This window comes from Podarcis vaucheri (assembly GCF_965113315.1).
Source record: "Podarcis vaucheri genome assembly, chromosome: 7".
Classification (NCBI taxonomy): Eukaryota; Metazoa; Chordata; class Lepidosauria; order Squamata; family Lacertidae; genus Podarcis; species Podarcis vaucheri.
The window spans coordinates 21,907,517-21,932,232 of NC_138765.1; the positions used below are offsets into that span (position 1 = coordinate 21,907,517).

The window sequence follows — 24,716 nt, forward strand, 5'->3', positions numbered from 1 at the left end:
ACATACATGTGCCCACATTGGCAACCCTGACGTATATCTGGGGGAAATTTGGTAATATTGCAATGCTTCTTTACCATGGTTTCTTCCACACAGACGGCGGTCTCTGAAACCGGGCCTTTGGACCTCTTCCCCGCTCCAGGGGGTGTCTGCCTGCAGCAAGAACTGAACAACCCCTGCCTCCTTCCTGAGGAGAATTTCCCCGCCTCATCCCTGGAGGTGGATCCAGGGGAACTGGCCCAAGCCCGGGTGGAGATCCGGAACACAGAACTGCCTCTTCTGCTACATCAAGATGAGGATGGAGACACGTAAGTCTGTTGCCGGTGGTGAGGGCACTGATTCTCCCTCCTCCCAGGAAATCGCTTTGAATACCATCCCATTCGGGTGCTCACTTTGTCCCCTTTGAAGTAAGGTGGCTGTGTGTCCTATTTTCTAGCAGATAGTCCTCTGTCTAGCCCAGGGTCACATTCATTTAAAAAAATTGTTTTCCCCCAAAGAATCATGGGAGTTGTAGTTTGATATGGGTACCGGGAAATGCAGCTGTAGACTATAGTTCCCATGATTCTTTGGGGGAAGGCATGTGCTCTAAATGTATGAGCACATGCGGCTATGACCCTAGTTGGACAAATACAGATGAAGAACCCTAAGAAGGGAGAGTAGGGAAATTGCCCATGAACAACTTAGTGACTCTAAGCAGGTATGCCTCAGCACAGTCTTCCCCACTGTGGTGAAATGTACTCTTATTTCTGTTTATAGTCATTGTTTCAAAATTTGGTTCTTATACATGAACAGATTGTTATATTGTGTGTTTATTACATTTATTTGACATTTAGGTGCCACCTTTCTACACGTGGTTCTGTCCCCAGCTTTTATCCTGCCAACAACGCTGTGAAGCAGGCTAATTCTGAGAAAGAGGGAGAACCATTGGCCCGTGTGAAATCAATGGCTGAGCAGGGATCAGAACAGGGTCTCCTTAGTCCTAGTCCGAGATTCTAGCCACTATGTCAGGCGGTTCTCTCACGGCATTGCCAGGCAGTGGCGTAGCGTGGGGGGTGCAAGGGGGGCCGGCCGCACCGGGCGCAACATCTGGGGGGCGCGCGCTCGCTGCCTCCAGAGTCGCCGAAGAGCCTCGGGCGCAGGCTGTAGCAGAGCCCCATGTCTCGCGGAACCGACGAGCTGTGCGCGTGTCCGGGCTGAAGGCGTCCGGCAGGCAGCGGCTCTCAGCGCTCGCCGCGGTCCCCGCACGTCAGGGCCGTGGAGGACGCGCCAGGCAGCCCCTCCTCACAGCCCCGCCTCCACCGCTGCTGCTGCAGCTGCTGGGCCATGTTGCATTTTCCTCGCCTCTCTGCCCCCCTCCTCCTCCGGGCAAGCGGCGTCGTTTGGGCGGCAGCGCCAGCGGCAACTCGCCTCAGATCACCTGACGCAGCAGGTTAGGGGTTGGGGGGGCGCAAATTACTTGCCTTGCCCTGGGTTAGGGGGCGCAAATTACTTGCCTTGCTCCGGGTGCTGACAACTCACGCTACGCTGCTGTTGCCAGGGGAGAAGAGTCTTGTCTGCCGATCGCCAAGTTCTTAAACTATTCCGTGCCCCTCTCCTCTTCAGGTTTCTGCATCTATATGTGGCCAAAGGACACCGGCCATTGGCATATGCTACCGCTGAGGTATTCCGGGAGTGTGGCCAGCTTGACGTCAAAGAGCACAGGGGGAAGGTGAGGATGAGGCCTGGGCTTAATTCTCCTTGCATGGAGGAGACACATGAATATCTTTCTCCAGCTGTCCCATGGGGCTGTCTCCAACTAAGTCCTATGCATAGAATCATAGAATTGTAGGTGAAATATACTTGGAGTCCTGCAGTGATTTCATGCTCTTTATTGCAGCTTGTAAAATGGTGATTGGATTCCCCCCCCCCCCAAATCTTAGGCTTTTATATACAGTGGATGCTCGGGTTGCGAAAGTGATCCATGCGGGAAGCACGTTCGCAACCTGCAGCGCCGCATCTGCGCACACGCGGTTTGCGATTCTGCACTTCTGTGCATGCATTCCGGTACTTCTGGGTTCGGCGCAGTGCACAACCCAAAATCGCGCAACCTGACGTGTCTGTAACCCGAGGTATGACTGTACATTATTTGCACGATGAGTCCTGTCTGACTGGCTGATTCTGCTTCCCTCCTGGAGCCTGATTGGTCTTCTCCTGCAGGCCAATCAGTTGCTGCATTCTACGATCCTACCAGCCTAATAGGCTGATTAACTTCCTCCTGGAGCCTGATTGGTCTTCTCCTGCAAGCCAATCAGTTGTTGCATTCTAGGACCCTACCTGCCTATTGTTCTAGGATCCAAGCTTAGTACATAACAGTAGGGTTGGGAGGGACCCAGAGAGGTATCTAGTCCAACCCCCTGCAATACAGGAAAAACAGCTGACATATGGCCACCCAACTTCTGTCTTAAAACCCCCAAGGAAGGAGAGTCCATCACCTCCCGAGGGAGAACGTCCCACTGTCAAACAGCTCTTACCATCAGAAAGTTCTTCCTAATGCTTAGTCATAATCCCCTTGCTCATCATCTGAATCCAGCATACTCATCTGAAATTAATGGTTCTAAAGATAGGCTTAACGCATTAATTTGAATGGGTCTACTCTAAGTAGGACTAGCATTGGCGACAGCCCTATAGCATTTAGAATTTATTTCATAAGTTATGCATTTGCTATGGAATATATCCAAGGTCAATCAAACGCCAGTCCATGGAGTTATATCCATTCATTTCAGAGGGTCTGCTATGAGTATCTTAGATGAATATCACTCTATTCTTTCCTACAGGTATCCAGGCAGCCTATTTGTTGTGACTTTCACTGATTATTCTGATTTCTTTTCTTGTGTGTGTTTTTAAATGCACTTACTCTGCCATTCTAACAGTATATGTACTTCATTTATTGCTCATACATGTTTAGAAATTCAATTTATATTCTCTGTTATTCCATATTGCATCCCGCTGTGACAGCTATTTTAAAACCCATCAGGCAATTTATAAAATAAAGGGATAAAAAGTAAATAAATGTCAAAGAAAGAAACAACTATCTCACATTTAGAAGACATCTGAAGGCAGGCCTGTTTAGGGAAGTTTCTAAAAGTCTTTTAAAAGTCAGAGAGTAGTTTATTTCCTTGATATCTGATGGGAGGGCATTCCACAGGGCAGGCACCACTACTGAGAAGGCCCTCTGCCAGGTTCCCTGTGGCTTCACTTCTTGCAGTGAGGGAACTGCCAGAAGGCCCTCGGTGCTGGACCTCAGTGTCCCTCCCTGTGAGAAGCCAAGACATCTGAAGGTAGCCCTGTTTAGGGAAGTTTTTAATGTTTGATGTTTTATCGTGTTTTTAATATTCTGCTGGGAGCCGCCCAGAGTGGCTGGGGAAACCCAGCCAGATGGGCGGGGTATAAATAAATACAGTGGTGCCTCGCAAGACAAAAAGAATCCATTCCGCGAGTCTCTTCGTCTTGCAGTTTTTTCGTCTTGCGAAGCAAACCCATTAGCGGCTTAGCGGATTAGCGCTATTAGCGGCTTAGTGGACTTAGCGGATCAGCTGATAAGCGGCTTAGCGGCTTAGCGGATCAGCTGTTAAGCGGCTTAGCAGATCAGCTGATAAGCGGCTTAGCGGATCAGCTGTTAAGCGGCTTAGCGGCTTAGGATCAGCTGATAAGCGGCTTAGCGGCTTGGGGAAAAGGGGGGGAGGAAAAAAACCCCGCAGGAACTCGCAAGACATTTTCGTCTTGCGAAGCAAGCCCATAGGAAATTCGTTTTGCGAAGCACCTCCAAAACGGAAAACCCTTTCGTCTAGCGGGTTTTCCGTCTTGCGAGGCATTCGTCTTGCAGAGCACCACTGCAAATAAATAAATAAATGATGATGATGATGATGATGATTATCTCTCTGCTCTTCACTAAATGTGCCTCCTGTCCAGCTCCCCTGTAACACCTTGCAGTCCACTAATGCCTCTTGCTTGTTGGGATGGGTGATGGGTGTGCAGAAACTTAGCCTATGCTACAAAGGTGATATTTGCATTCATTGCTCCACCCACTTTTGCCTATGGCCCCTCCCACCGTTGGCATGTGGCCCTCAGAAGGTTGCCCAAAAGGAGATGCGGACCTCAGGCTGAAACAGGCTTTGCATGCCTGGTGTATATGCATTGAAGTAGCGAATGTTCCCTTCGGTCAACTGCTGCCTGTCGCCTATCAACTGCTGCCCTAGATAGCTGCCTAGAACCAGGCGCCTGGCAAGGCTGAGGTCTGCCACTCCCAGCCGCAGCCACTCACTGCTATTCCTCTCTGTGTGCCCAGACTCCGCTGCTAGTGGCGGCTGCAGCAAATCAGCCTGGGATCGTGAAGGACCTGATCGTGCTGGGAGCGGATGTCAACGCTGCAGACCAGAAGGGGCAAACTGTGCTGCACCTTGGCGCCACCTATGGGCTGCCCACTGTCATTGAGGTGAGTGTCCCTATTGCATGGCCAACATTTAAGAATGATGGGAGTCGCTACCCAACAATTCCTGGAGCGCCACAGGGGAAAGGCATAGCTCAGTGGTAGGGCACTGGCCTTGCGTGCAGAAGGTCTCTGGTTCAATCCCAGGCATCTCCCCGTAGGGCTGGGAAATCAGGGTGTAGGAAGTGGGGCGCGGGAGGTGCGGTCTGCCCCGGGTGTCCTCCTTGAGGGGGGTGACAAAATAGCACACCATGGGGCGGCACTTACCACGGGGCATGGCCTGCAGCACGTCCGAGCCACACGTCTCTCCTGGGAGTGACACAGTGGCTCGGGGCCCCGTGCTGCCCGAAACAGCAGCATGGGGCTTGCGTCCACCAGGAGGACTCTGAGGGCAGCTCGCCATGCCACCCCTGTGTGCGGATCACCCCGTCCCCGCTGTTCCGGGTGCTGGAGCAGCTAGCTATGCACCTGTGGGAAATATTCCCTGCCTTGAATCTTGGAGAGCCTCTGGCAGTCACTGCAGGCAATATTAATGGCCTGATCCAGTACAAGGCAGCTGTCTATGGTCCCATCGCTGCTAGCAAGGCCAGCCCTATCATCAGGCAAAGTGAGGCAATTGCCTCAGGTGGCAAAAGCTCAAGGGCAGCAGCCGGGCCATTCCTTCAGAAGAAGAAGAGTTTGGATTTGATATCCTGCTTTATCACTACCCGAAGGAGTCTCAAAGCGGCTAACATTCTCCTTTCCCTTCCTCCCCCACAACAAACACTCTGTGAGGTGAGTGGGGCTGAGAGACTTCAGAGAAGTGTGACTGGCCCAAGGTCACCCAGCAGCTGCATGTGGAGGAGCGGGGAAGCGAATCCGGTTCACCAGTTTACGAGTCTACCGCTCTTAAACACTACACCACACTGGCTCTCCACTATAGAACCCAGTCACCACCAACTCCAACTCCCATGACCAAGTGGGGCCAACAGTTGGCGTTGGCGGGAGATGGGCCTCACAGTGCCTCATCGCAGAGTTCAAATTGCAGCAGCGTTTCTGTCATTTGTTCCTCTTTATACTCCTGCAAATGTTAGCAGCACGATAGCACATACAGCAGGCCAATGCTTTCCTTTGATCTCCATGCACGGACAATGGGTGGCTCTCCATGCATGGACAATGGCTATCTGATAAAATACTATTTATTCATTTTGGAGTATTTATAGCCTGCCTACCAACTGATGTTCTTGAGGCAGCTTACAACGCCTTTAAAACACAGTGAAACAGGCTGTGATGCAATAGTCACTACAGCGGGGAAAAGGTCTACAGTGGTAACTTGGGTTGCATATGCTTCAGGTTACATACGCTTCAGGTTACAGACTCCGCTAACCCATAAATAGTTCCTCGGGTTAAGAACTTTGCTTCAGGATGAGAACAGAAATCGTGCTCCGGCGGCAGCATAAGGCCCCATTAACTAAAGTGGTGTTTCAGGTTGAAAACAGTTTCAGGTTAAGAACGGACCTCCGGAACGAATTAAGTTCTTAACCCGAGGTACCACTGTATATATTTATAGTCATCCTCCTGCCCTTTTTCTCTGCTTTTCCAACAAATACTGTTGAAGGAGCTAGGCATTAGAGCCACTCAGTCCATGGCCAACATCTACTTGCTGAGCTTCCGTTAGGTTGGGATTTAATCTGTTCTAAGCACATGTCAGAATGACGATCTCTTCTGGATTCTTTCCCAGGCCGTCATGGTGACTGGTATCCCAGTCAATGTCGATGCCAGAAATTTCGAAGGTAAGATGATCGGAGAGTGCTGTGTATCCCCAGAAACATTTTCAAGCTGAGAATGCATATTATTTTTCACACTGCTAATGTGTGGAGTCTTTGACACCCCTTTCTGCACTGTAGGTCTGACCCCCTTGCATTGTGCTGTCATAGCTCACAATGCCGCCTTCCAGTCCCAAAGCATGGATCCGTTGTCTCAGCAGCAGCTCCAGAACTTCCTGCTCTGTATTCGCTTGCTCCTCGAACTCGGGGCCAACTACAAGAGCCAGGTAGGTGGGTGGGTGGGCTCTGAGGAGGGGTTCCTTCTCCCCAGGCCAGGAGACCAAGGTGGCCACTTCTGCATCAACCAAAAAGAGAGCAAAAGAAGGAGACATAGCAAAGCATTGCCATAATTAAAATAGAAAAATAGATCTTGCCATGGTGGGGAAGAATGTGACCATGCAATGTATACCGCTTAGGGTGCTCTGTGATCCTCCAGATGGCCTGTTTCTTGAGCATTCACCCTGATTTGTTTGCACAAAGCTTACACGGAGGTTAGACTGCGACCTGTCTTTACTGGAAATTCCTTCTGATTTATTTAACAATTAGCATTATTAATCTGCTAGTGTTTTCCCATTTGTTCCTCTCACCCTTTTCGGTGACTTTCCTCATCACTTTCCTAACTGCAAAAAGTCTTATAAAAATGTGGATTTGTTTCACCAGGGCAAGACAATGCTTTAATTCACTTTAATTGCATAAATCTAGATTTCTCGTGTACACTTGAAGCTCTCCCACTGACATCGTGACATACTAACAGTATGGAAGCACTTCTAAACAGGACTGGCAAAGTGCCTTACCCTGAGTCAGACTGTTTGTTTATCTAACTAACCCAATATTGTCTACACTGGCAGGCAGCTGCTCTCTAGAATTTCTCCCCCAGTCCTAGCTGGAGGTGCCAGGGATTGAACCTGGGATTGTCTGCATGCAAAGCAGATGTTCTCCCACCCAGAACGGTTCAAAGATAAGACTCTCTTTTGTGATTAGCCAAGAAAGCTTGGCCAGCCCATCCTGGAGATTGCATCTGGCCTCCTGACAGTTTCCTCCCTTTTCTAGGAACTGAAGAGCAGCAAAACCATTCTGCATTTGGCCGTCCAAGCTGCAAACCTGCCTTTGATCCAGTTCCTACTCCAGCTGCCTGAAGGAGAACTCCAGAACTTTGTCAATATGAAGGTGTGCTTCTGGGTTTTCTCTGCTAGGGGGCGCTGTTGCCCAAGGTTGGGGATAGAAAGGAGTTTTTTTCCATTATGGTGTTGTTGTTGTTTTGTATCATGAAAGGCAGACGGGTGGGTAGAACTGGTGGCCCTCGGAGAGCAGATCAAGCCTGCTCAGCACCTTGCAGCAGAGGGCCCAGCTCTGAGAATCACACGTCACATGGGTTCATTTGGGCCGTAGCAGCTGACATGCAGGTTTTTGTCTATGTCAGTTGCAGCTTTGGGACCTTAGGAAAGGAAGAGGGAAAGTTATATTTTTTGTTCCTCCCTCTCTCCCATGATGATCTCTCCAACGCTGCTCTTTGCATTGTGAGGGTTAGCGTGCGACTCTTAATCTCAGGGTGATGGGTTCGAACCCCACATTGGGCAAAAAGATTCCTGCATTGCAGAGGGTTAGACTCGATGACTCTGGTGGTCCCTTCCAACTCTACAATTCTATGCCATTGATGCCAATGGATGCTTCCCTTGAAAAGTGAAGAGGAATATTGGGGAGGTGATTGGCAGCTGCCATGGCCCAAAGGCTGCTCCAGCTTCCCCAGGACTGATCCTGAGTAGCACAGAGGCTCAGCTAAAAGGGCAGAGGGAGAAATGGCATGTTAAACAAGTGTGCTGCTGAGGTGTCCTGTTCCTCAGGGATGTAAGAAGCCATCGTTTTCTGTTCTGCCCTGTACAGTCGTACCTTGGAAGTCGAATGGAATCTGTTCCGGAAGTCTATTCGACTTCCAAAATGTTCGGAAACCAAAGCATGGCACTGCAGGACACAAAGTAAACACAATTCAAGTGATGGGGGGTTAATGTAATCAATTACATGTCATTTGTGGACTGAAAGCAACAGGAAACAGCAAATGCCCATTGTATTCACTGGACTGAGTTCCCTTCTGGCCATGGGATGAAGAAATGAACATCGCCAATTTCTGATTCCATTTCTTTCTTCGTCAGAATTCTCTGACATAGCCACCAGCATTTTCTGGAACTTTGGAAAGAGTTGCAATGGACCTGAGGAACTGCCTTGACCATAAGCTGTCAACGTTTCCCTTTTTTTAAAGGGAAATTCCCTTAATCCGAATAGGATTCCTCGCAATAAAAGGGAAAAGTTGACAGCTATGGCCTTGACCCACACATCCATGTCCAGCAATTGTACTCCCTAGATGGGGTACCGCTGAGAGTACCCACATGCCCCAGAGATGAGCTGGGTGTGCCCTAGAGACCAGGATTTTAGTGTTGCAGCTCCAGCCGCCTGGAATCAGTTATCAGCCGAACTCTGGCAAACACCTAGCCTTTTAGCAATTAGGGGGCTACTGAAGACATTTTTTTTCTTTAAGAAGTCTTTCCCAAAGTGTGATGCAGTTGCTTATGTGAAAAAAAACAATAGTTGCACAATGGTAGAAACTGCTTTACTGCTTTTAGCATCGCTGAGTTTGCAGTCTTTTTGCATTTTGTCTTATTTTATTGCCCACTGCTTCAGTAAGGTTAATAAATCTGCAATAAATGGATATTGTGCAGGCTAACTTGGAGGGGAAATCTCTGTCCTCAGGCCCACGGGAACACCGCCTTGCACATGGCCGCTGGTCTGCATGGACACCCCTTTCAGGAGCAGATTGTGCACCTCCTGCTGCATCACTGGGCTGATCCCAGTGCGCGGAACCTGGAGAACGAACAACCAGTCCACCTCTTGGCACCAGGCCCAGCAACAGAACAGGTCAGCTGGGGGCGGGTCTATGGTTGGTGGCAGTGGGCAGGGGGAGGTAAATTTAGTTCACTTTGCATTTTCATCAGGACCTACCAAATTTGCAACACGCAGCTCAAAATGCAGCTGTCCTGAGAAATTCGCGCTTCTCCGAATTCTGCGGTGGAGTTCTCCCACCTACTCAAAAAATGCATATGTTAAGCGAAAGGGGGCATAAAAAATTGTGTGCTTAGAGGAACTAACGTACCCCGAGAAAAAATGCATGACATTAGGGGAAATTGCTTGGGGGGAAATGTGTATGCTGAGTGAAAATCGCCTACAGAAATGTCTGCGTTAGGGGAAATGAACACTAAGAAGCTGATGGATTTTCAAGTGCACTTGTTGCAAAAAAAAATTAAACCAGTAGACTGATGCAAAAAAGTGGAGAACTGAAGACTGGAAGGATGAGAAGCTAGGAGAAACCGAAATGGGCAGATCTGTTCATCCCTAGCTGCATCAGGACAGGGAAGAGCCCAAGAAGGAATAGCTATGCTTCATCTTTGAATGATTGTTGTCTCCTTCCCTCTGCAGCTACGCCTGTTGCTTAGGAGCCGCCGTTTGGGCCCTGGACCAGCTCATCTCCCCCCTTGCCCATGAAGACCTCCTGTCAAGCCACACTCCTCGGCAGAACACCGTCTCTTTTTCAGCCGCCCAGGAAGTGAAGGAGTGTCAATTTGGGGGGCGTTGTTGTTTATGCTGTTTTATCTTATGTGACAAGGAAACTTTGCCTTGTGCTGCCTGTATTTAACTAACTTATTGGATAGGGAGGGCTGTGTGCCTGACTTTCCTTGCTGATGGCGGCCAATAGTCTATCCCCAGTGGTGCCAGATTATCTCCCACTGCAATGCTGGCAGTGTGGAGGGCTTTGCCTTCCCCACTGTCACTGCATCCTTCCAGCCCCAGGCTAGTGATCAGGCAGGGAACAAAGGTACTCTTCCACCACCACCCAGCACCACTGGGCTCACCCTCATCAGCAAGGAAACGGTTCAGGCTCCGAGTGCGAATTCTGTCAACCAGCTGCTTCTCCCACTGGAGTTCTAAGTGCTCCTGTTTGGTATCCTTGCATGCAAGGGAGGGGGAGGCAGCTGCCAGGTCCGCCCCTCTCTATCCTCTTAGCTGCCGCAAGTATCATTTCTGTGAAATGGATCGTTGTAATTGAACCATATTGGTTTTTGGCAAAATTTGGATCGTATAGTAGCACAGGGCTGGCCTTTGCCGGAGGAATTACTTTGGTGAAACTGAGTTGCATGTTTAGGCCATCTCTGGTGTGATCCACTTATTGATGCTACGTCATAAAACCTAAGAGAGTTCCTGTAACTTTTTAATTCAAAGAATTGCACAGAAGGGGGGAAGGAAATTCCACTGCTTGGAGCTTCTCGCAACTGTGGCATGGGAGTGATCTTCCAAGCCACAGCTGCCGAAATTATCCCTTCTGTGCAAATCTTAGGACACGGGCGGCTACCTTGTGGTACCCAGATGTTGTTGAACCACCACTCCCATGAGTGGAGTCCAGCCTGGCCAGAGATCAGGGATGATGGGACTTGAAGTTCAGCAACGTCTGGAGGGCTACGGGTGTCTTGCCCCCGCCTCCGGGTATTTCTCTACAAAATTAACCGGCTTAATTGTTGTTCCTTCTCTCTCCACAACCGGGGAAGCCTTGGAACTGTACTTCCAGTGAGAGGTCTTTTAAGAGGCGACTCAGCTCCTTCACCCAAATGACAGTTCCCAGGAGTCCCTGTGTTGAGGCCGGAGCTGCAACGCTTAAGCCAGCCTCGAAACAACGTCGTGGTAGAGAACTGCCCTTTTAAGAAGTTAGAGGTGCCCTCTCAGGAGATGAAGTTGGCAGCCGACTTAATTACGCCTCATAATAACCTGAGGCAAATGACAATATGCACACTTTTTCAGTGCTGCCCCTCTGACGCTTGGAATCGGTTTGGAGGCCCTCAGGCAAGGTGGGGGCCTTCCGTGTTCTAAGCTGCGGGGATAAACACTGCGTGTTTTTTCTCGATTTAGGCTCCGGCCTGTGACGCACCCGCTCACAGCATCTGTGTGCAGAAACCTGTAGCCAGGTCCCTGGCTTAATTGAGAGAGCTCTGTGTAGCTCACACTCTTATCTCTGGCTCATCGCCAAGGAAGCAGTCTTTCTCTCTGTGTCTCTCTCTCTCTCTCCCCCCATGACTGCATCAGCTTGTATCCCCACAAAGTGGGGAAATTAACACACCTCCCCTTTCATTTCCTATCCTCCCCACCCATCCCGTTTCTTGGCGGTCTCGCCTTATTAAGCCATGCTGTCCCACCAATTCCTGCTCTCCACAGTTCTTTGAGGAGTTTGACTTTCTCTTCTTTTCCCGTTGCTGGGTAGGGAGAAATCAGATCCTGTTTGCATTTAAAGGCGAACCAACCTAATTCGCCACCTTCAAATGTGAATGAACTGCAAACTAATGCAGAAATGCAAAGAACTGACCTTCAGATGGGGGGAGGGGAGGGAAGAGAAACCAAAACGAGTAGATCTGCCCATCTGAAATTGCCAGACACCCAATCCAGTCTCCCTGGGATTTCTTAACTGTTGTGAAGAAAGGGAGAATTCTGGCAGTTGCAGCTTCTTCTGCCGCAAAATACTGCTGCAGATTCAGCTGCTGCAAGAATTATTCCTGCTCACTAACTAGGAGGGAACCATAGCTGTCAACTTACAGATTTGAAAATAAGGGACCAGCAGCCAAAATAAGGAATCAACAATTACTTTGATAAAATACATATTTTGTTGCATGCAAATGGCTTTAGGTCCTCTAAATTACCATATAGCATATATTCAGCACACAAAAACAGCAACAATTTGTTGTTGACAAAGGACAGCTGGACATAGAAAGGGCCCCATTACCCTCAGTAGCTTATTTAAGGGACATCATCAATAAGGGACAGCAGCGGGACATGGCCCTGGGATAAGGGACTGTCCCGCCAAATAAGGGACGCTTGACAGCTATGGAGGGAACCCTTCCCAAAGTGATAGGACATCTTCTTTGCATGCAGAAAGCCCTAGAGTCCATCTCCCTGGAGGGCTGAAAAAAATTCACCCTGAAACCCTGCAGAGCTGCTGCCAGTCAATGCAGACAATACTGAGCTGGATAGACTCAGTGGTCTGACTCAGTAGAAGCCAACATCCTATAATCTTGTGTTTATCCCTCCCCTTTCCCATCTCTCTCTCTCTCTCTGTCTGGCAACCTTTCACATGCCCTCCTCTGTGTTCAGCTTGATAAACACTCCAAGCTTGTGCTAATGGAATATTTAAATGGAGGCGAGGACATGCCAGGGTTTATGATGAACCATATGTTATTGGAACAGAAGCAAGCTAATTGTGGCAATAAAGAAGCACACTTTTTAATCTTTTCCGCTGTCTCCGTCTCACACTGCCTACACTCCGGCCCCGGTGCAGAACCTGTGAACCCATCAGCGCCTGCCTGCTTCCGCTTTTGTCTCACTGCCAGCATTCTTGGACCACTCAGCCCCATGACCAAGGAAAAGAGGGAATAGAAACACAAGAGAGGGAAGGGTTGAGGTCTGCTATCAGAAGCGACTTCATGCCACGCAGCCAAGCCCCAGATAATTTGTTCATTTTGCTACCAGCCGTGTACCTGGTGCTTCTCAGGAACCCGGAGAAAGCAAAAGCGCAGTGTAGCTTTGAAATCAGCAGTGGAAATCAGGGCAGGTTTGAATGGGTCGGTCCCAGGCACGCCAACTCTATGGGGCTGTGGTGTCTTTGGCCCCCTCAATATTTGTTGGCAGGGGACCGGGTCCCCTCAAGGTTGAGGGGGCGGAGGAGGCCGAACGCAGGGAGGAAGAGGAAGAGGCAGCTCTCCATGAATGAAGAATGCCAGGAGCCAGGATAAGGGTCTGTGGAGGGAGCATCTTGGGCTGCTAGCAAGGCAAGGGCTGTGTCAGGCAGGAAGCCACTGCCGCTGGAGAGCAGCAGTCAGGGTGCGGGACCTTCTGCTCCTGAAATGTACCTCTGGGATGTGGGGAGGCTGAGTAGAGCTCAGGTGGCACTGCTGCCACCTGCATTCCCCCTCATTGCTGCCAGAGGGGGAAGGTCCAGGGGAAGAAAAGGAAGGTGGCATGTCCCTGAGGAGGTGGCAGTGGTAGCCAAGGAGCAGTAGGGGAGATGGAGGCACATGTGGAGCAGCACCTTCTCTCCTCAGGTCAGGTATGGTGGCAGTGGCCTCCTCTAGACAATGCAACAGTCACACACACACACAACACATGCTGGGCCCCCTCCATATTGGGCGCAAGTCAGCGCCTCTTTTCAGTCCACCATCTTGATTCAAAATGGCACCTGATTGTATCCAAACGTAGATAGAAAGCTGCTCTTCAATCTCAGAGCCAACATCTGAAACTGGGTTGCGGTGTCTTCCAAGGTGTCCAAATTCATAGCAAGCAAACAAATCACTTTCAAAAATATATGGTAGATTTATTTATTGCAACCTTTCCTCCAAGGAGTTCATGGTGGGTGTGCATGGTTCTTTATCCCCCCCCCCTCATTTTAGCCTCACAACAACCCTGGGAGGTATGTTAGACTGAGAGACGATGCCTGACCCAAGGCGTCACCCAGCAAAGCTTCATGGCTGAGTAAGGATTCGAATCCTGGGTGACGGATCAGAAGCAGCCTTGCTGCAGCTTTTGCTCAGACCAGCTCCCCTCGTTGCTCAAAAGGCAGCTCCCCATCCAGGGGCAGAAAATCTGCCACAGGGTCGTAGACCTGTGTCACTTCCGCATAGCCATCCACTGATCTTCTGCTTCGCTGATAATCACCCTAGACATAAGGGAAGAAAGACCTGCTGAGGTTCCCTACCATCTCTCAACTGCAGGAGACAATGGGTGGAGGCCAGAGGTGTCAGTGACTCACCACCGCTGTAACTAAATGGAGCCGCCATGTGTGGGAGCACTCTACCTCTGAACACCAGCCACGCAGGCCAAACAGCAGGAGGCCATTGCCTACATGTCCTGCATCTGGTTGGCCCAGGTTGACAAACAAGAGCGGGGCTAAATGGATTCTGGCCTCATCTATCGAGGCCAAAGCCCCCGCCCCCAGTCCTTTAATGAGAAAGGGCACAGCTTGGTGGTAGGGCATCTGCTTTCAATCCTAAAATAGAAAAATATAGCAGGTAAAATATCCCTGTGGATAGCTCAGTCGGTAGAGTGTGAGGCTCTTAATCTCAGGGCTGTGGGTTTGAGCCCCGCATTGGCTAAAAGATTCCTGCATTGCAGGGGGTTGGACTCGATGACCCTCATGGTCCCTTCCAGCTCTACAGTTCTAGGATTCTAATCCCAGCCAAGATGTGGCAAGACTCCTGCTTGAAAGCCTTGAGAGGGGCTGACTGTCAGTGTAGACCAAGAATGGGGAACTTGTGACCCTCCAGATGCTGTTGGACTGCAACACCCATCAGCCCAAGCTGGCACGGTCAATTATCAGGGATGATGGGAGCTGTAGTTCAACAACCTCAAGAAGGCCACAGGCTCCCCATTCCTTGCACTGACCATACTGAGCTGATGGACCATTGGTCTGACTCTTCCTGAAGCAGCTTCCTGAGGAGGCAGGGCTATAGCTCAGAGGCAGAGGGCACGTTCTATGTGCGGACGGTCCCAGGCTCCACCCTGGTATCCCAGCTAAAAGGACCTGGGGTGGTGGGAGAGACCTCTGCCTGAGATGAATCACTGCCTGTCAGAGTAGGCAGTACTGACCTGACTCAGTATAAGGCAGCTTTCTATGTTCCAGAACTTGTTTTTCAATCTGAAAAAAAGTTTGTGGGGTCCTTTTTTTCTACCAGTCCAGCAGCTGCCAGTCTACTTCCTCTCGTCATTGGAAAAGCTGGTTGCTGGTAGAAAGGTCCCAAATTTAATCCCTGGCATTTCCAGATAGGGCTGGGAGAATCTCCTGCTTGAAACCCTGGTGAGCTACTGCCAGTCAGTGTAGACAACACTGAGCTACATGGACCAATGTTCTAACTCAGTACAAAGCATCTTCCTATCTTCCTGTATGTTGTACACTATGGGGCTAAGATGGGACACTCTCTGAGTTCCTTTTGGGTGTCTGTTTTTAAATGAGGAAGATGGAGGAAACAAGGGGATCCATGACTCACAATGAAACATACAAGAGAGGACAAGTCCTGTGGACTTGGTTCAGAAGGAGAGTCCATTGTGACTCTTCCCCCACCGTTAAGCCTCTTCCCCAGGTACTCACAGCATACTCATAAATCCACGGTTCCTCCTGAGGGTACCATCTCTCATACAGAGGCTTCATTTCTTCATACTGCCCGGGCAGCCTCACTTCCTCGTACTCGTGCTGACCTGGAGAACCAAGCCCTGTGGGTGCAATATCGGGGTCTGCCGTGATGAAGGAAGCCTGCCTTCAGGGACCTGAGATTGTTCCTCAAGAGCAAGGATGGGGCCACTCTCTGCCCTTGGAATTCTCCCCAGGCCCCACCTCTCAGTGGTCCTGCTTCTCCCCCTGAGCATTTTGCCTGGTTGGAATGTATCCTTGAACTCTGATGGTTCCTCTTGCTTGTTTGGATGAAGACAGCAAGAGAGAGTGTAGCCTAATGTACAAAGGCAGAAACTAAATGTGCTGCTTCTCCCACCACTGACACATGACCCACGAAAAGTTCGCCAGATGGGAATATGACCCGAGTGCTGAAACAGAGCACTGATATTTGGGATTTGCTGTGAATCCAGATTATGGTACTATGGCCTAGAGGAAAAACCGGGCAGAGGAGAAATAACATGTCAGCACCCACCCACCTGTGACACTAGCATCCATCTCGCTGTCAGTGTGGTGGCCTGGCTGGGACCAGCCCCTTGCAGTAGCCTCAGAGCCGGTTGATGTTGTCTTGGGAGAGCTGCCCTGCAGAGAGAGAGCAAACCAACCAGCTCTATTCCCAGGAAAAAGGACAATATCTACTGCCTGTATCAGGTCCACTGACCCCCGTCCATTGTCCCTTCTTTGTCGGCTTCCAGCCATCTAACTTTCATACAGGGGACTTCTCACGTACTAGGCAGTTTTTCAATAGGAATCTATAAGAGCCCCTCGTTGGCAGCTCAAAATCCTGTCTACTGTGATTTTTCCCCCCAAAGCAACATCAAATTTCTCACACTCCTATGAAGGTTGACCCTGATGGTGGAGAGTCTGGAAACCATGGTCTACAACAGCCTTGGCCAACCTGATACTCTCTAGATGTTTTGGGACTGCAACTCCCATCAGCCCCAGCCAGCACTGCCATGCTGGCTTGGGTTGATGGGAGTTGTAGTCTAAAACATCTGGAGGGACCTGGTTGGAGAAGGCTGGTCTATTGGGAGATGACTCTCTTTAGTATGAAACTATCTTGCTGCATTTTCTACCCTACAGTATTTTGCCTGTGTCCTCCTTGCCGCTGCATGGAACATGGTAACAGACCTTTGAATCTGTAAGTAAAATATTTTAAATTTACCCACACAAGTGGGTAACAAAGATTCATACATTTAATTGCCTCCCACAATTTGCGCTAAACTTCACTGTCTGGTGTAAATTATCCCTATTACAGAAATTGGATTGACTGATTCAGAATTCTGAAGTCCCTGTAAAACTGACTGTGCATTGCACCCAACTAAGGGTAGAAACATTGAAATGAATGGGCCTACATTACTCATGTCCATTAATTTCAATGGGTGTCCTCCGAGTAGGACTAACATTGAACACAACCTTGTTGCGCAACACTGCAATGTTTACTTTTTCGGGGGCTGAAGCCTTGATGTTGAATGGGTGTTACCAGTGAGCAGAACCGGTTGCCTTTGTTTCAATGTCATGTTTGCCTCCCTTGGGGGGGGGGGGAAACAGCAAACTTAAAAAGAAGCTCTGGGAACAAAGGATAGAGCTGTTCCCCACCCCCACCCCGATGGATTTATTTTTCTTTGTGGTTGTTGTATTCCTGGACTCTTGTTGCCATGGTTGCTGCCTTTTGTACCAGCTTCTGCACCCATGCATCTCCAGACCATCTGCAGACCACAACAGGCAGTCTATATTATCTGTATCATGAAAAAATTCACCTACTAATCTCAGCCAAGGAAGATATTGCTGAAGGCACAAGACTAGACCTGGCTGGATTCTTTTCTGGTCCTGAATGCTACCTGGATGTTCTACCCACAATTCCCAGGCCCCAGAGAGATGTGCTTACCTCAGAGCTGTGCTCCTCCAGCTGGGCTGGCCGTGTGCCGAGTTTCAGCCACTTGCTCACTGCGTAGTTGTTCCCAAATCTCACCTTTCCCCTGAAATAGCAACAACATTCTGGGGAGGGTGGTCAACTAGGGTGAATGGGGAATGCCCCAGTAATCTCAGTCTGCCTTCAGTCAGCCCCTGCCTGCCCGTCTTACTTACAACCAATCAGAGGGTGGCTCTTCCTCTCATTAGCTCCACCTCCAACTCTCATTGGCTCTGGATCCACCTACCAGTGGTTTCACCGCCTTCAATCCTCTGAGTCCTACTGAGCCACTAGCTACCACTCAGTACCCTATAAGCCTTTTCAGGCTATGGCACTGGTGTCTAGTGGTCAAATCAGTTGATTTCCCCTAAAAGTTTTTTTTTGGGGGGGGAGGGAGATCTCCTGGGCCTTTAACAGCCACATAACCAGGAAAGAAAATTGGTCAGTGCATTGTCCCTCCAGAGATGCTGCTGTGAAAGGTTTCACCTGAAGAGCTGTTCGATGGTGGAGACTGACTCAAGAGGTGGTGGAGGCATTTAAAGCAGAGGGTTGACATCCACCAGTCAGGAATGCTCTGGTTGCATCCTGCATTGCAGAGCCTGAATTTAATGGGGTTAGGCTAGATGACTTCCACATCCCCTTCCAACTTGAGGGTTCTAAGCAGCGTCTCCTAGTCTCACTGTTGCTATATGTGCAAAAGATAATTCTGGGTGAAGTGGTGGACACTCCCCCGCCATCACCTCCTTCCCTCCTGCCCAGTTAATACTTACTTGACTTCTTCTTGGGTTCCATCAACTGCAAGGAGAGAGAGAAACAAAAGAAGGGTCATACAAAGACAGGCAGTGGGTGGGGGGGGGAGTCAATGGAGTCCAACACTGTGGAAGGAGCAGCTCCCCAGTCCGAAAAAGTTACGACATTAAGGGGAAGGGGGTGAGTTTAGAGAAAATGCACATAAGGGAAATGGATGAGGGAGACTAGATTCAATTTGCATCTAGAGGTAAACCCAACTAAGTCACACTTTCTGAAATTATCCCAAAGCAAAATGCAGTCATTCTTTGACATTCACCATTCACTGGGTTTTGCAATACACCACGCAGGACATGGGTACAAAAATGCATATACTGGTGCAAAGTGCGTGCACAATGCATACCGTATTTTTCACCCTATAGGGCGCACTGGCCCATAGGATGCACCTCCTTTTTTGGGGAGGAAATGAATTTTTTTAAAAAAATATTTCCCCCCCCCCGCCGCGGAGCTGGGGTGGGGGAAGCCCGAGCTTCCCCTGACCCCAGCCCCCAGAACAGGCTGCTATCCGCAAGCCTTGAGAGCCCGCGGGAACTCCCACCGGGCTTGCAAGGCTTGCGGATAGCTTCCTGAAGCCTGGAGAGCGAGAGGGGTCGGTGCGCACCGACCCCTCTCGCTCTCCAGGCTTCAGCGAAAGCCTGCACTCACCCCATAGGATGCACACACATTTCCCCTTCATTTTTGGAGGGGGAAAAGTGCGTCCTATAGGGAGAAAAATACGATATATCCATGAAAATAATAGATTATTTTAAGGGAAATTCCTTTGCAAAAAAATGTATATCTCAGGAACAAGATGCATAAACACAGGTGTCTTTTAATATAAATTCACACTAAAATGCTGATGAATTACACTGGTCAACAACAAACTTGATGTCTGCATTTTTTCAGCTGATTTAGGATGAATCTGATGCGCTGAATCCAAAAATCACATTGGTTTTGCTCAATCAGGTCAAGTTTTTGAGCTATGGCCACATGTCTTTTTTTACGTTTTTGTTCACATGTACACTTGTGTGGAGCATTTTAGAAGAAGTTGGTGGGGGTAAAATGCCTTGTCAAATAATTGTTTTGATTGGAAATGATTATTTTAATGACAAGAAGTATTCAGGTCTGATAGTTCTGGGTGATTATGTCGAAAAGGGATCAGTTTGAAGTCATAAAACCTCGAAATCTTCCATAAATTGGTCCAGCAAAGCATAAAGTTGGGGGATCAAAACTAAATTAATGAGGCAGCCGCCCCACGAAGTATCCTGATCTTCAATCAGCACGTCGTCCTGTAGCTCATTGTGATGAAATTCCAGTGCCTATCTTCGGAGAACCTCCTGACATTAGTGACAAAGATGCCTCCAGTGTTGAAGGACATGAAGAAGAAGAAGTGGTTCTTGAAGATGATGCTCCACATCCATTTTCCCAAAAGGAGTTGAATGATCTACTTCGCGACCTCAGCTTGTCAAAGGACTCTGCCGAACTGTTGGCATCCAGATTGAAGAGAAAAAACCTCCTCTCTGACAGTGCTCGCATCAACAGGCATCAAGAGTACCTCCGTTTTTTCTCGGAAGAGAAGGACTTGGTGTACTGTGCAGATATTGTGCAGCTTCTGCTCAAGCTTGGAGTGCCATAGTACAAACCCAAAGATTGGAGACTGTTCATTGACAGCAGCAAGCGATCACTGAAATGTGCTCTGCTACACAACGGCAACCAGTTTGCCACTATACCCCTGGCTCATTCGAGTACACTGAAGGAGAACTATGAAGCAGTGAAGTATGTGCTGGAGAAAATTGGTTGTGATCAGCATAAGTGGTTTATTTGTGTTGACCTGAAGATGGTGAACTTTTTGTTGGGACAACAGTCTGGCTTCACCAAGTACCTAGGTTTTCTGTGCATGTGGGATAGTAGGGACCGTGCTCAGCATTACACGAAGAAGGACTGGCCTGTGCGGGAGGAATTGGTGCCTTGCAAAGAAAGGAACGTCATCAACGACCCTCTGGTGGACAGAGACAGAATACTCTTCCCACCGCTGCACATCAAGCTCGGCTTAATCAAGCAGTTTACCAAGGCTCTGGACAAGGATGGTGACTGCTTCATTTACTTGTGCCAGGCTTTTCCAGGATTGACCATGGAGAAGTTGAAAGCTGGCATCTTTGACGGTCCTCAGATCCGGCAGCTCATCAGAGATCCAGAGTTCGGAAACTCAATGAACGAAGTAGAACTGGGAGCATGGAAGGCATTTGTTCTGGTAGTGAAGAACTTTCTTGGCAACAATAAGGCCAGAAACTACGCAGAACTTGTCAACAACATGCTGACTGCTTTCAGAAACCTGGGCTGCAACATGAGCATCAAGATGCACTACCTATTTTCACATATGGACCGGTTTCCTGAGAACCTGGGTTCAATGAGTGACGAGCATTGGGAGAGATTCCATCAGGGCATGAAAGAGATGGAGACCAGGTATCAGGGTCACTGGGACGCAGTCATGATGGCTGACTACTGTTGGACTCTGAAGAGAGACCTCCGTGCTGCTGAGCATTCCAGGAGTTCCAAGAAACAGAAGTTCAAGCCCTGAAGTTTGAAAAATGATGAAGCAACATGCAATTTACGTGTACTTACCTTTATCAATGCCCACCATTCAGTTTACAGAAAACCTGACCTGATGGACAGAAACGGATGCCATTTCCTGATTCAGCAGTGCAAAAATACCCTAAATCAGTTGTAGAAATCTAGACAACATTCAAAAAGTAAAAAATTGTTGCCCAGTGTTATCATTTGGCCTTTAAAATGACATCACAAGCTGATGTGAAAACAGGGAGAGCTGAACAGAAGACTGGGAAAATGAGAAATGGAGAGAACCTAAAGTGGACAAATTCACTCCTTGCTACTTAGGTGGGACATGATAGAGGTGTATAAAATTATGCAATGGCATGAAAAATGTGGATAGGGAGCAAAAACCTTTTTCATGTTATTAGAACTGGAGAGCCATCCAATGATTCTGAATTTACCTTCAGTGCCCAGTGTTTCCAGGGCTCTTATGCAGAGCAGACAGTGTGAATCTCCCCATGCCCCATTCCTTAGTAGTGAGCTATGGGTTTGCTTACCTTTGAGAGTTCGGGCCTGTCGCCGGCAGAGTAAACAGCCCAGGAAGGACAAGTTGGAAACTATCAGAAGAACCCCTAAGGTGCTGAGGAGCCCAACAAGAGGAAGAGGCAGCAAAGGGCTCACTGGGGAAGAAGGAAAACGTTTAAATGGTAAGGGCACAGAGGAAAGCAGCTCCCTCGCCGCCACCATGATGATGATGATGATGATGATGATGATGATGATGATGATTTATTATTTATACCCCGCCCATCTGGCTGGGTTTCCCCAGCCAATCTGGGTGGCTTCCAACAGGACACCAGAATACAATAACCTATTAAACATTAAAAGCTTCCCTAAACATGCAGTCCTCCTTTTACTGCAACAACCTCCATCGTTTTACTCCACCTCCATCGTTCTGCCAGGACACTGAGGTCCAGCGCTGAGGGCCTTCTGGCGGTTCCCTCGCTGCGAGAAGCCAAGTTACAGGGAACCAGGCAGAGGGCCTTCTCGGTAGTGGCACCCGCCCTGTGGAACGCCCTCCCACCGGATGTCAAAGAGGAAAATAACTACCAAACTTTTAAAGAACATCTAAAGGCAGCCCTGTTTAGGGAAGCTTTTAATGTTTACTAGGCTATTGTATTTTAGTGTTTTGTTGGAAGCCGCCCAGAGTGGCTGGGGAAACCCAGCCAGATGGGCGGGGTATAAATAATAAATTATTATTATTATTATTATTATTATTATTATTATTATTATTATTACCAGGAGAAAGGACCCCAAAATCTTGAAACTCCCTCACCCATGAGTTAGAATCTCCTTCCAAATTCTTAAAAGTCAAAATTAATCCCACAATGGAAGAAGAGTTTGGATTTGATATCCCGCTTTATCACTACCCTTAGGAGTCTCAAAGCGGCTAGCATTCTCCTTTCCCTTCCTTCCCCACAACAAACACTCTGTGAGGTGAGTGGGGCTGAGAGACTTCAGAGAAGTGTGACTAGCCCAAGGTCACCCAGCAGCTGCATGTGGAGGAGCGGGGAAGCGAACCCGGTTCACCAGATTACGAGTCTACCGCTCTTAACCACTACACCACACTGGCTCTCAGCAAATAGCCTTTGCTGTGCACAGCAGATTTGGACAGAACTGTTAGGGCCGGCTGTACCATGAGACATTACTCGGGCAGCGTATCCGGAGGAACAGAGGAGGATGGGAGAAGGCAGAGCTGTCCCATTGTCATGTGCTGGCCCTAGGAATAGTTTTACTGCAGCCTTCCTGCTGTCTGCCCCTCTTCCCCCCAAACCTGAGTGTCTCATATACTCCAGCTGAGGAGAGGGAGAGGGCAGAGGTTTGAAAGAAAAGTTTTTTTTTTCCTTAAGGGAAATTAAAACTACACTGGTTTGCAAAGTGGTATGATAATGCGCTAAGTGATACAAATGGAGAAGAGAGAGAATTTTGATTTCATTTGCATTTCAGTGAGAAACTGCCTACATACCAAAACGATATATTATAGGAAAGTGTGCATATAAATGCATATATTCATGAAAGCACATACAAAATGCATTGTGCTGGGGGAAATCACTTGCAAAGATGTGTAGGCTGGTTAAAACTGCATACAAAAATATGCTTGCTAGGGTTGCCGTTTTTCAGACAGCCGAAAAGAGGACTCATTTGCCGACTTCTGCTTTTAACTATGGGTTGCTATGACGACTCTCAATTTACACACCCGGGGGAAAAGAGGACATGTCCTGGAAAAAGAGGATATATGGCAACCCTATGAGAAATCTGCACTGAAACCCTTACACGTTTTCACGTGGAATTCAGTATTTTTTAGAAAAATCTCAAATGGCTGCAGAAAGGTGGAGAAGTACATTTAGGGTCAGAAAAATGAGAAACTGAGAGAAACCAAAATTGACAGATTCATCCATTCCTAGTGGTAATTGACTAATGACTGGTTTATCATTTTAAAAAAGTTTCCTGCTGGTGCCAGCGAGGAGGTTTGCCAACTGACCATACAGTCTGGTGTGGCCTGCTTCTGTGCTTTTAATCTGTGTGTGACCTACAGAAATCGTCACGTGACATTTTACACAGTATGGAGCATTGTCACTTGCTAATGTCTACAGTTCCCAAACTGCCTGGGGGGAGAGGAGCAGGTGCTGCTGAAAACTCTGGCAAACCCAGCCAACATACTTGCATTTCCACATCCCGCACAGTAGACTCTGATCAACCATTGATCCATTATCTGGCAAAAGCAACCAGTAAAAAAGATTGAAGAGTGCCTGGAAAATGCAATATCCCTGCAACAGGCTCACCGCCTTGAGCATATCGATGGAGCGTGCACATCAAATGGAAACTTTTACACATTCATTGTGCAATAAACTAAATGTGCCAGAAGCCGTATGCAATCGACAATCAAAGCTGTTTGTACTCGGTTCCAAAATGAAACCGAAAGCAAAATCCAAATTGCAGAGAGAGGGAGAGAGAAGACCTGGAAAAATATCAGCATTGTGTCTTTGCAAATTTTCTATTGTTCTGCTTCTATACTAAACACTGGGGACTTCACAGGGCTCAGGCTTCAGCTGCTAAGCTCTTCTCTCACTCAGGCTCCCTCTGCATTCCCAAATATTCCTGTGTACAGTGGTACCTCGGGTTACATACGCTTCAGGTTACAGACTCTGCTAACCCAGAAATAGTACCTCGGGTTAAGAACTTTGCTTCAGGATGAGAACAGAAATTGTGCTCCAGCGGCATGGTGGCAGCAGGAGGCCCCATTAGCTAAAGTGGTACTTCAGGTTAAGAACAGTTTCAGGTTAAGAACAGACCTCCGGAACGAATTAAGTACTTAACCCGAGGTACAACTGTATTACCATTGTATGGCAAACCTATCTCTGTAGACTAGAAACATAGGTTTGCTTCTGTTGCTGTTTTAAGGAACACAGTGGTTGTTGGGATACTGACTGCTGTATCACACACCGACATTTTGACTTGAGCAATTCAGCAATTGTTAATAGATAATTAGAGGTGGAAGGGACCCTGAGGATCATCCAATCCAACCCCCTGCAATGTAGGAAGATGCAGCCGTCCCTTACGGGGATTGAACCTGCAACCTTGGCATTACCAGCAGCAAACTCTAACCAACTGATCTATCCATACATTCAGCCCTGACTGCAACAGAGCATCGAGGCAGAGAGGGCCACAGCAGGAAATGGCTCTCTCAACAACACGGACTTCAACTCTACTAGTTGTTAACATTTTTGTACCTGGTTCAGGTAGAGATGGCGTTTTGGGTTCTCTGTCAATTGGTTCTTCCTCACTCCCTAGAAGAGAACACATTAAACCACAATGGAACATAGTGTCCAGATTCTGATAGCATTAGAACAGGACTAATACAAGGATGGTCATATCAATGCAGTGCTATAGGCTGGGTCA

The 24,716-nt window shown here is 48.5% G+C and overlaps 2 protein-coding genes across 2 annotated transcripts in view; one reads left to right on the forward strand and one right to left on the reverse strand.

The window, feature by feature from the left end:
• The window catches only part of NFKBID (NFKB inhibitor delta), a gene marked incomplete at its 5' end in the record, with an annotated part of 32,720 nt that extends 20,135 nt beyond the window's left edge, over positions 1 to 12,585 (forward strand). Inside the window, 8 exons of the mRNA XM_082232483.1 lie at positions 94 to 305; positions 1,600 to 1,705; positions 4,322 to 4,468; positions 6,183 to 6,234; positions 6,349 to 6,494; positions 7,318 to 7,434; positions 9,010 to 9,174; positions 9,733 to 12,585. Coding sequence (XP_082088609.1) covers positions 94 to 305; positions 1,600 to 1,705; positions 4,322 to 4,468; positions 6,183 to 6,234; positions 6,349 to 6,494; positions 7,318 to 7,434; positions 9,010 to 9,174; positions 9,733 to 9,798 — 1,011 coding nt within the window. The 3' untranslated portion in view covers positions 9,799 to 12,585. The remainder of the gene's footprint in view (positions 1 to 93; positions 306 to 1,599; positions 1,706 to 4,321; positions 4,469 to 6,182; positions 6,235 to 6,348; positions 6,495 to 7,317; positions 7,435 to 9,009; positions 9,175 to 9,732) is intronic.
• A 1,068-nt stretch (positions 12,586 to 13,653) lies between these two features.
• Positions 13,654 to 24,716, reverse strand: part of NPHS1 (NPHS1 adhesion molecule, nephrin) — a 51,022-nt gene continuing 39,959 nt past the window's right edge. Inside the window, exons 24-30 of the mRNA XM_082231480.1 lie at positions 24,548 to 24,604; positions 21,317 to 21,439; positions 18,194 to 18,218; positions 17,400 to 17,490; positions 15,991 to 16,093; positions 15,434 to 15,555; positions 13,654 to 14,005 (exon numbers count right to left, since the gene is read on the reverse strand). Coding sequence (XP_082087606.1) covers positions 13,877 to 14,005; positions 15,434 to 15,555; positions 15,991 to 16,093; positions 17,400 to 17,490; positions 18,194 to 18,218; positions 21,317 to 21,439; positions 24,548 to 24,604 — 650 coding nt within the window. The 3' untranslated portion in view covers positions 13,654 to 13,876. The remainder of the gene's footprint in view (positions 14,006 to 15,433; positions 15,556 to 15,990; positions 16,094 to 17,399; positions 17,491 to 18,193; positions 18,219 to 21,316; positions 21,440 to 24,547; positions 24,605 to 24,716) is intronic.